This window comes from Triticum urartu, chromosome 7A (genome assembly GCF_056163025.1).
Source record: "Triticum urartu cultivar PI428250 chromosome 7A, HENAU_Tu73, whole genome shotgun sequence".
Classification (NCBI taxonomy): domain Eukaryota; kingdom Viridiplantae; phylum Streptophyta; class Magnoliopsida; order Poales; family Poaceae; genus Triticum; species Triticum urartu.
Genome location: NC_141879.1, coordinates 585,333,829 through 585,344,703, shown reverse-complemented (window position 1 = coordinate 585,344,703; position 10,875 = coordinate 585,333,829). Strand labels below are relative to the sequence as shown.

The following is a 10,875-nucleotide window of genomic DNA, read 5'->3' as shown; positions in this document are numbered from 1 at the left end:
AATCCACCTCGATCATATCGTAGCGGTGCTTAGGCGAAGCCCTGCGTCGGTAGCAACATCATCACCGTCATCACTCTGTCGTGCTGACGGAACTCTCCTGTGAAGCTCTGCTGGATTAGAGTTCGTGGGACGTCATCGAGTTGAACGTGTGCTGAACTCGGAGGTGCCGTGTGTTTGGTACTTGGATCGGTCTGATCGTGAAGACGTACGACTACATCAACCGCGTTCTCATAACGCTTCCACTTACGGTCTACGAGGGTACGTAGACGATACTCTCCCCTCTCGTTGCTGTGCATCACCATGATCTTGTGTGTGCGTAGGATTTTTTTTGAAATTACTACGTTCCCCAACACCTCTGACTATGAGATTATGCAACTCCCGAATACCGGAGGAACACCTTGTGTGCTATCAAACGTCACGACGTAACTGGGTGATTATATAGATGATCTACATGTGTCTCCGATGGTGTTTGTTGAGTTGGCATAGATCGAGATTAGGATTTGTCACTCCATGTATCGGACAGGTATCTCTAGGCCCTCTCGGTAATGCACATCACTCTAAGACTTGCAAGCATTGTGACTAATGAGTTATTTGCGGGATGATGCATTACGGAACGAGTAAAGAGACTTGCCGGTAACGAGATTGAACTAGGTATGAGGATACCGACGATCGAATCTCGGACAAGTAACATATCGATGACAAAGGGAACAATGTATGTTGTTATGCGGTTTGACCGATAAAGATCTTCATAGAATATGTAGGAGCCAATATGAGCATCCAGGTTCCGCTATTGGTTATTGACCGGAGATGTGTCTCGGTCATGTCTACATAGTTCTCGAACCCGTAGGGTCCGCACGCTTAACATTCAGTGACGATCGGTATTATGAGTTTATGTGTTTTGATGTACCGAAGGTTGTTCGGAGTCCCGGATGAGATCAGGGACATGACGAGGAGTCTCGAAATGTTCGAGACATAAAGATCGATATATTGGAAGGCTATATTTGGCCATCAGAAAGGTTCTGAGTGGTTCATGTATTTATCAGAGTACTGGAGAGTTACGGGAATTCGCCGGGGAGTATATGGGCCTTACTGGGCTTTAGGGGAAAGAGAGAGGGGCTGCCTAGGGCAGGCTGCGCGCCCCCAAGGCCTAGTCCGAATTGGACTAGGGGGAGGGGCGGCGCCCCCTCCTTCCTTCTCTTCTCTTTTTCCTTTCCTTCTGTCCTACTCCTATTACATGGAAGGGGGGAATCCTAGTCCCGGTGAGAGTAGGACTCCCCAGGGCGCGCCATAATAGAGGGCCGGCCCTCCCCCTCCTCTACTCCTTTATATACGGGGAGGGGGGCACCCCATGGACACACAAGTTGATCATTGATCTTTAGCCGTGTGCGGTGCCCCCCTCCACCATAATCCATCTTAGTAATATCGTAGCAGTGCTTAGGCGAAGCCCTGTTCCGATAGCAACATCATCACCATCATCACGCCGCTGTGCTGACGAAACTCTCCCTCGAAGCTCTACTGGATCGTGAGTTTGCGGGACGTCACCGAGCTGAACGTGTGCAGATCGCGGAGGTGCCGTACCTTCGTGCTAGATCGGTCGATCGTTAAGATGTACGACTACATCAACCGCATTGTCAGAACGCTTCCGCGTACGGTCTACGAGGGTACGTAGACGACACTCTTCCCTCTCGTTGCTATGCATCACCATGATCTTGCGTGTGCATAGGAATTTTTTTAAAATTACTGCGGTCCCCGACAGCATCCACTAAGAATATTGAGCGATTTCATTGATAGAAAACCCAAGAGCCCAAAATCTGTTAAGTGATGGAGCATCGCGAAGAAGTAAATTTACGTAGCACTTTGGCAGCACAAATGTGAAATGGTCAAACAAATCACTTGTCGCCATCGAGCACCATTGATTTCATCTTTACTTGCATTAATTCCAATATTTGTCTCCATGTGAGTTATTCCTCTGTCATGTCATTGCTCTATGTGTTCAGTTCTTAACCATTGAATTGCATTAATTTCAACACTGCTTACCATGTTAGATTTTGTATTATCTCTCGCATTACTTAAGATTGTTTGCATGCATGCTCCTGTAGTTTTCATGTACTTCCACTTAGTTATGGTATCGTCTATTCTGATAGATATTTTTCAATAGCTCTACCTACTTTATTCACTATCTTAGTCTATTCCTGCATAAATTCTGCCTTAGAGTAATTATTCCGCTACGCTTCTTCTTCGAGAGAATTCACTTCTTCTGAAGAACATTTAAAATCTTCTATTCACCCTCTTTCTATTTGATTTCTGATCCTACATAATTAAAGTTGAAAACAATGAAAATGAAAAAGAAAAAAACATAGAAAATTTAAAAATGATCCAAAAACCTTCTAGAAGGTTCCAAAACAGGAAAAAAATACTAGACAAAAACTTCTAGCAGATTCCTAAAAACAGGGAGTGCCTACAATAAAAATGGGCTAGCCCATATATTGGTCGCTAGCTCGGTCTCCTGTGCGAAAAGCACGACAACTTTGCTGCTATAGCGGCCTAAGATTTTCCCAAAATCACTAGTTGAGGAGTACTCGTTACAAAGATCACTCCCACCTCCTAGGTTGCGACAAGTGGCGGGCTGCATGTGCGCCACTTGTCGCAACCTGTGAGTTCCCCTTTTTTCGTAGATCTGTTTATTTAAAATGTTTTATCTCTTAAACCGTGCGTCCAAATCTTGAACTATTTTCACCATTGGATTCCTCACGTCGAGATCTTCAAAACTAAATCCCATGTTGATAGGTTTTGACAAACTTTTTTCATGAAAAAACCGGACGAAAAAACCGACCCGGGAGCACGGGTTTTTTCCTTTCCGAAAGACGCACGCCCATTCCTCTCACGAAAGGAAAAAAAATAAAAACGCATTTTTTCCGTTTTCAAGAGGCACGGCTGTGACTCTCGCGAAAGCACAACCTTGCCTTTCTTGGAAGCAAAACCGTGCCTCTCGCGGAAGGAAAAAACATAAAACGTGTTTTTTCGTTTTCGAGAGGCCGGCCGTGACTCTTGTGAAAGCACAACCGTGCCTCTCGCGAAAAGAAAAAGAAACAGAAAACGTGTTTTTTTTCCTTTCTGAAAGGCATGGTTGTGACTCTCGCGAAAACACAACCGTGCCTTTCACGGAAGCAAAATCGTGACTCTCGTAAAAGGAAAAAAACATGTTTTTTCGCGCAATTTTTTTGACCCAAAAGCTAAGGAAGACCGGTAGAAAACTGAAACGTCAAAAAAACCGTTTAAAAAGCCAAAAACGTGTGTGAAAAAATAAAAAAATCCGAAAGAAGCGCCCAGAGCGTGACACGTGGCAAATGGCTGAGAGCGCGCCAAGTGGTGCCGATCATTGCTAGGCTCCCGAAGAAGCGCTCGTTAGTTAGTTGCTCCCAGATTTTCCTCCTGTATCGGTTTGTTCTGGGGCAACTTCAATAAAAACTAGATGCAAAATCGGATCCCCTAAATAAGATGCAAAATTAGAAGAAACAGTCCTGGACCATTGGATGGGTGATGCATGGTACAGATGCTTCAGATGCAAAATGCTCCTATGCAAAAAAAGTCCATCCTTCCAACTTAATTAGCGTCGGATGCCCCCCTTTCAACCTTGATTCATGAGTTGCTTTCGCCTCATAAAGAAGATGTGCAGGAACCTTCTATTTTGAAAAAAGTCCATTTTACTACTCTGAATAAAGTGTGTTGTTCATTTTACCCCCTGATCAATATTTCTTCTCCCTTCACCCCCTGAACAAACCCATACCGGTTAAAAGAGACCCCTGGGTGGTTTCTCTCGACTTCCTGCTGACATGGCACTAGTCAATGGTGGTTTTGACCCATAATCTTCCAAAATGCCCCCTGGACATTTGCTCATGTGCCCCGGGACATTGTCCGGTCGACCACAGTGCCCTCCGATCCCCCGAGCTCCCTCCTCCTCACGCCGGTGGCTCCCTGCCGCAGCCGGCGAGCGCCCGCATTAGTAGCAGCTCCAATCGTGCCACCCCTCTTCCTCCCTGCCCTCTCTTTCTCTACCTCTATCTTCTTCTCTCTCTCTTTCCTTCCCTCACGTCTCTCTCTCCTCTCTTCTCGCAGGAGCACCAGGAACCGCCATGGATCTCCGTCCGCCGCCGCCAGCGCCGATTCCGGTGAGAACCAGCCTTCCTCGCCCGGATCCGGATGCTCCCCATCTCCTCCTCGCCGCCGGAAGCTGCGCCCGCCAGCCTCCCCAAACCGCAGCGCCCGAGCTGCACTGCGCCACCAGGAGGACGACGCTCGCTCCAGCACCAAGTCCCGCGTCGCCCTGCCAGATCCGCTGGCCCGACGCCCCCACAAGGCCCAGCCCAGCGCCTCCTGCCCCGCGCAGCGGGGGGTGAGAAGTGGTGCGAAGCTCTGGTCCGCCGCTTCACCGCTCCTGCTCCAACCAGGAGCTCGCCGCCGGCCACCTCCGGGCCTCCTGCAGCACCTCGCCGCCGTCCAGCGATCCCACCATCGGTCTCCACCTCCGGTCCGTGCCCATAGGTGCTGCTCCGGTGAGCCGCGCCACCACAACCACCTACAGTGCCGCCGGGAGATATTGATGGGTCACCTGACGAGTGGGCCCCACTGGTCAAATACCGCCGTTGACTACTGCCACATCAGCAGCGGGTGGAGACAAACCAGTCAGGGGTTGTTTTGTCCGGTTTGAGTTTTTTTAGGGGGTAGAAGAAGCAGAAATATTGATCAAGGGGTAAAGTGAACCACCCACTTTATTCAGGATAGTAAAATGGACTTTTTTCTAGAAAAAAGTCCATTTTACTATCCTGAATAAAGTCGGTGGTTCACTTTACCCCCTGATCTATTTTTCGACTTCTTTGACCCCCCAAACAAACCCAAACCGGACAAAATACCCTCCTGGCTGGTTTTTCTCCACCCTCTACTGATGTGGCACTAGTCAACGTCAGTTTTGACTTGGGTAGGGCCCCTTGTCGGGTTTCTCTCTCTCTCTAGGTCAAAACCGCCGCCGCCGAAGGAGCTCGCCCCGAGCCCGAGCCACCCGTGCCCCACCTCCCTCACCACGTCGCCCAGGAGCGGCCGCCCTCTCCCCGCCATCACGTCGGCGTCCTGCCAGAGGAGCCTCGTCCCGCGCCACCGCAGATTGCCCCGCCCCTGCGCCGTCGTTGCCTCGCCGACCTCGCCGGCCATGCCATCGCGTAGCCGCCCGAGCCCGCCCCGAGTACCCACCGCCGGTGGTTGCCACCACCGCCTCCACCCCGTGCGCCACCATCTCCTGCCAACCCCGCCTGGCCCTGCTCCGCTCGCCGGCGTGCCACCGCCTCCTGTCGACCCCGCCGGCCACGCCATCCCGCCGCCGCGCGAGCCAGCCCCAAGTACCCACCGCCGGTGGTTGCCACCACCGCCTCGGCCCCATGCGCCACCGCCTCCTGCCGACCCTTCCTGACCCTACTCTGCTCGCCGGCGGGTGTACCTAGAGAGAGAGAGAGATAGAGAGAGAGGTGAGAGAAACCTGACAAGAGGGCCCCACCCAGGTCAAAACCGTCGTTGACTAGTGCCACATCAGCAGAGGGTGGAGAAAAACTAGCCAGGGGGGTGTTTTGTCCGGTTTGGGTTTGTTTGGGGGGTAAAAGAAGTCAAAAAATAGATCAGGGGGTAAAGTGAACCACCCACTTATTCAGGGTAGTAAAATGGATTTTTTTCTAATGTTTAGGACATCCACCAAATTATGTGGCGTCTTATCAAGAATGGTCTAGCTGTGGGATCAGAACTTAACCGTCGGCGGATTAAACCAGGAGTTTTTTGTGTTGCATGTGGAAGAGAGGAAACGACGTATCATAGATTTTGGGCGTGCCAACATTCACTTCAGTTTTGGTAGCTTCTACACTCAGAGATGGGAGTTTCGGTGCCGATCCCACCGTGTCAGGTCGGCTCCCAGAGTGCTCTAGCAAGCTGGCTTCTGGAATGGTTCTCGGGTGCGTCCGGCGATGAGAGGGAGGTGATGATACAGGCTACATACAGACTGTGGTTGGCTCTAAATGACGCAAGAGATGGGAAACACATTGCTGCACCACATGAAATACTAGCTGTTGTTGTAGCTCACGTAAAGGAATGGAGGGCAGTGCATGCAGTGCCACAACAGCCAGCAGTGCCAAAAGCTACTCAAAAGTGGCAGCCACCTGATGAGGGTTGGCTCAAACTGAATGCGGATGATGCAACATCGCGACATGGGGATAAAGGAGGAGGGGGTGCCATGTTAAGAGATCACCACGGTACTTTTAGAGCTGGGTTATGCCATCATTTCCCCAACATAGTAGACCCGGAAGGTGTGGAAATCTTGGCCTGCAAGAGGGCTTTGGAGGTGGCTCGGGAGGTTAATGCGGAACGGGTACATGTTGAGCTTGACAGCCAGAGTGTGGTGAAGATGCTTAATCAACCTATGAAGAGCTTGGGCGTTGCTGGTCCTTGGGTGGAGGACATTAAAATGATGTTGCATTAGTTTGCGGGTTTTAAAGTCTCTTGGGTTCGGCGTTCAACCAATATTGCCGCACATAAATTTGCCAGAGTAGGATTCGGAGATTAACTGTGTAAGGTTTGGTTGGGGGCTCCCCCGGACTTCGTTCTTGATGTAATCTCGGATGACATCCCAAACTTTGTGTTTTAAATAAAGCGGTGATAATTTTCCCTAAAAAAACCTTGATTCTTGTCTGCAACGGTTGGCGTCCAACCGCACGCAAGTATATGTGGTTTACTTAATTAGACGACACCGGTTTTGCTAACCAAAAATATAAAGGAGAACCCTCGCGGTCACCCTACTAATAACTGGGTGTGTGTCGACTAGCTCCCCGATCGTGTGATCAGCTTTTTATCGTGTGGCATGCAACAACCCTACTCATATACTCGTTTGCAACACATCCCTTGTTACAAGATGCATGAGCACAACACGGGCTCTGTTGCAAACCGATTAGGGTAAAATGCAGAACAACCATATACTTGTTTGCAACGTGGGCCTTGCTGCAAGATACACAAGCGCAACACATTACACATGCTCTGTTGCAGGCCGGTCAAGGTTGTTTGTTGTGGCCGCAATATAGAAAACACTTTGAACGGAGTGCAACATGACTCATGTTGCAAACCGCGAGCACTACACTAGCCATGTTGCAAAGAGCTGGAGCCCGACTCATACAACATGTCACTCGACACAATTGAGCATAGTATGGCTCATGTTACAAACCATGAACACATGGGTGTCAGGGGGATGACCCACGGGTAGGCTCATGGAGAAAAGCCAACATTTCAAAACATCGGGACAACTCGACTCTCTCAAACCAGCTGGCCCTTCGGCCGGCTGAGCGCAGCCCCTCGACCAGGCCGGCTGGCTGCAGCCGGCGGGGTCAGCGCCCGTCAAATCCAACTGTATCAAGCGACAGGAACAAGACACCTTGTACGACATGAGGCCGTAGCTACAATGTCGTCGGCATCGCTGACCGAGGCGACCAATGCCCGGACGACCCGACACTGTAGAAGTGTCGTGCCAACCACCCCATGACGCCATGGTTTACATGCTACAACAATAAGCAGCCGGCAGGCCCCATGGCCGGCGGCCCCCATGACCAGCAGGACCCCGCAGCCGACGAGCGCCACGGGAGGCCAGAGACGCTGGCATCGGGGCCCACCCCACCTTCTCAGGCATTTTGTAACCTGGGAGGCCCAAGTATAAGACCTCCCAGGAGCCTCTTAGAAGGCGGTCGACTCATTCTCACAGCCACACCCATATACATGAGGGAGAGAGCAGAGCTAGAGCTCTCTTCTTTCTCCTCTGATACAAGTCTAGGAGCAACCGTGTTCCTCATAGTGATCCTTGCAGGACTAGGGTGTTACCTCCATGCGAGGGTCCTGGACCTGGGTGCGTCTCTGTGTCATTGGTGCTCGTGCCTAATCCCGCATTCGGACGCCGTTGGCACTCATCAGTCCCAACCACATGAGATAAGCCACCTTATGGTATCTACCGTGCAAATACCTCGACAATGAAAGCCATGCTGCAAATTGACTGGAGCGGGCGATTAGACGTGTGTCATGCAGAATCCGACGGCTCTGGAGGCGACTAATCTGATCCATGTATTAATCAGCCAACATGCAGCGTGCCCCAAATATGCAGAAGATTAAACAAATACTTCATGTAGGTTGGAGTTGATGATGAGTTCATGTGTGGGACCAACAACCTTCATAAACAAAAAAAAAATACATCCTTACCCATTTGTGGGGCTAGTAACTTTCCAAGATACATAAATAAGCAAATGTGCTTTTACTTAAACAAACAAACAAGTATACTACTACTATCTTGTGAGATCAACACTTGCAGAATAATATCATAAAAATGTGACTTCAACTCAAAATTATGCTCTTAAGCAGTTTGTAGCAACGCACGGACATTGGGTTGTCGTTGCCATTTGAGATAATCCGAGAATTTGTTACACGAAAAATACCGAAAAAGACTTTCGCCTCGCTTTATACATAAAGCACGATCCTCACATCCCAGTACAAATAGCAACGTGCGACTTGAAAAGATTCAAATAAGATGACCATGAGCTCGTTAATTATTGTTACTGTACTACTAATATTTATCTCCAATATTCGATACTGCATTTACATAAGGTTCTAAGATTGATGGTATGAGCTAATCAATGGCGAGCCCAGATGGCCCTGAGCAGCTTGAGCAGCGCCATGGCGTTGGCCTTGGCCCTGGGGCTGCACTGGCTCTGCAGCAACAGAAGCAGCCGCGTGAGCAGCCCGGCGTTGATGGCGTCCACCCGCGCCTCCGCAGACTCGCGGCATGCCACCAGCAGCGACCCGATGGCGTGCTCGCTGCCGCCGCTACCCACCCGATCCTGACCGGAGGGTACCCGGAACACCATCTTCACCAAGACGGCCGTCGCACCGGGGCGAGCGTACATGGCCTGCCTGCCGGCGTCCACGCTGACGAGCACGAGTTCCAGCGTTTCCAGAGCCAGGGTCCACAGCGCATGTGAAGATGGCCTCTTTCTGGAGCCGCCGTAGCTGATGTACGAGAGCAGGGCGTCGACGGCGCCCGCCGCCACCGCGGCCTCCCGGCTGGCCTGGTCCGACGAGCAGGGGCTGCACATCGCCCTCAGAGCGGCGTCGGACGCGGCGCCGCCGGTGTCATCGCGCACCAGATTGGCCAGTGCTCCCATAACCGGCTCTGAGCGGCCCAAGGCCACGACGGCGTCGACGGCAACGGCTCCGACGGTGTGGATTAGGCGGCACAGGCCTATCTTGATCTTGGGTCTCCCTTGTCTTAAAAGGAAGGCCAAGGAGGAGGGCAACTTCTTCTCCTCCTGCAGCGCGTCGGCGAGCTCCCGCGTCGACGGCGACGCGAGGAGGCAGTCGAGTGCGAGCTCGGCGAGCACATGATCGCGGCTTCGAAGCATGAGCAGGCGTAGGAGCAGGGCGCAGAAGCCGGGAGGGGAGAGCGACCTGACGATCCTCAGCGTCTCCACGGCCGCCACCGTTGGAGAGGACTCAGGGGCGGCGGCGGCGGCGTTGAGGAGGTTGTCCCTGAGCGTGGGCAGCGCGAGGTCGGCGAGGAGGAGCCAGCGGTCGATGAGGTGCTTGAGCGTGCGGTTGGGCGCCAACAAGCCCGATGCGTGGTGCGGCAGCGGGCGCATGGTGACCGGGCACGTGCGGTGGCCGGCGGCGAGCCAGCGGCGGATGCTGGGGCGGTCGTAGGTCTGGCCGGTGGGGAGGAGGGTGACAGGGTCCGACATGAGGTCCAGGCTGATTGGGCACAGGAAAACCTCAGGGATCAACATCATCAGCTCACTCTCTAGTCACTCAGCTGACTGAAGTATGAATGTGATTCAGGCAGCTGAAGTGAGCCAGCAGGCAAGACAGATGATGATGTTTCAGCTGAACCAACACCTCGACTACTAATAGTTTCAGCCTCTCGTCTTCATCTTGTATGGTTGATCAATCGATGCAAGCAAAACTGTAGATTAAGAGCAACTCCAACGTGGCGACCCATTTCATCCGTCCGCATTCGTTTGGATAAGCGCGGATAAAAGTGGCGGCCTAACGTCCCGACCCAAACAGACGTGCGTCTGTTTTTCGTCCTTGGGCGACCTTTCCAGACCCAATTTTGAGCCGGATTTGCGTCGGCGTGGACATGAGACGGACGCGCGCGCGCCTACTCCTCTTCTCGGGCCCGCCGGTCGGTGGCAGCCACCACCATTTTTCCCAAAAACGCTCCCGTCCGCGCGCGCCCCCGCCCCCCAACCAGTCCTGGAGGACGCCATCGACCTCGACCTCGACGCCGCCGCCGCTGGCCTCGCCTCCCTCGCCTCGTCCGGCGCCGTTGCTCCCTCCGGGAAAGGCAAGCCTCGTGCCCCGCGCAAGACCGCCGCCGCGACCAAGCCGAAGAAGGCGCTGATGCCCGAACAGCGGGCAAGGGAGTCGGCTAAGAGAAAGGGCCGGAGGCACGCCGCAGACGCGAGGGAAGAGGCCGCCGCCGTCGCCGCCGCGCAGCAGGAGTTCACCAACGCCCGCGTCGCCGCGGCAACGAGGAAGACGCTCTACATGCTAGGGGTAAACCCTAGCCAGCACAGCGTCCTCCAAGCCGCCGTCGCCGCGGCCAGCACCGGCTCGTCGGCGTTTCCTCAGATGGTGATGCCCGACTCACCCCGCGTGTCGGCTTGCAACCCGGTCCCCGGCTTCCACGTCTACCCGCATGCCTCCCGCCTCTCCGGGGAGTGCTCACCCGACGTGAGCGTGGTTGCGCCTTCCACGCCCGCGCCCGCGCCCATCGACCTCAACGCCACCCCGGTGGTCGGTGGCTCGTCGTCC

The 10,875-nt window shown here is 53.1% G+C and overlaps 1 protein-coding gene across 1 annotated transcript; it reads right to left on the bottom strand.

Annotated features, from left to right (window-relative positions):
- Positions 1 to 8,581: 8,581 nt before the first annotated feature.
- Positions 8,582 to 9,909, bottom strand: LOC147960543 (U-box domain-containing protein 26-like). The gene has a single exon (XM_087537212.1). The coding sequence runs from the start codon at positions 9,846 to 9,848 to the stop codon at positions 8,697 to 8,699; it is 1,152 nt and encodes a 383-aa protein (XP_087393338.1). The 5' UTR covers positions 9,849 to 9,909; the 3' UTR covers positions 8,582 to 8,696.
- Positions 9,910 to 10,875: the final 966 nt, after the last annotated feature.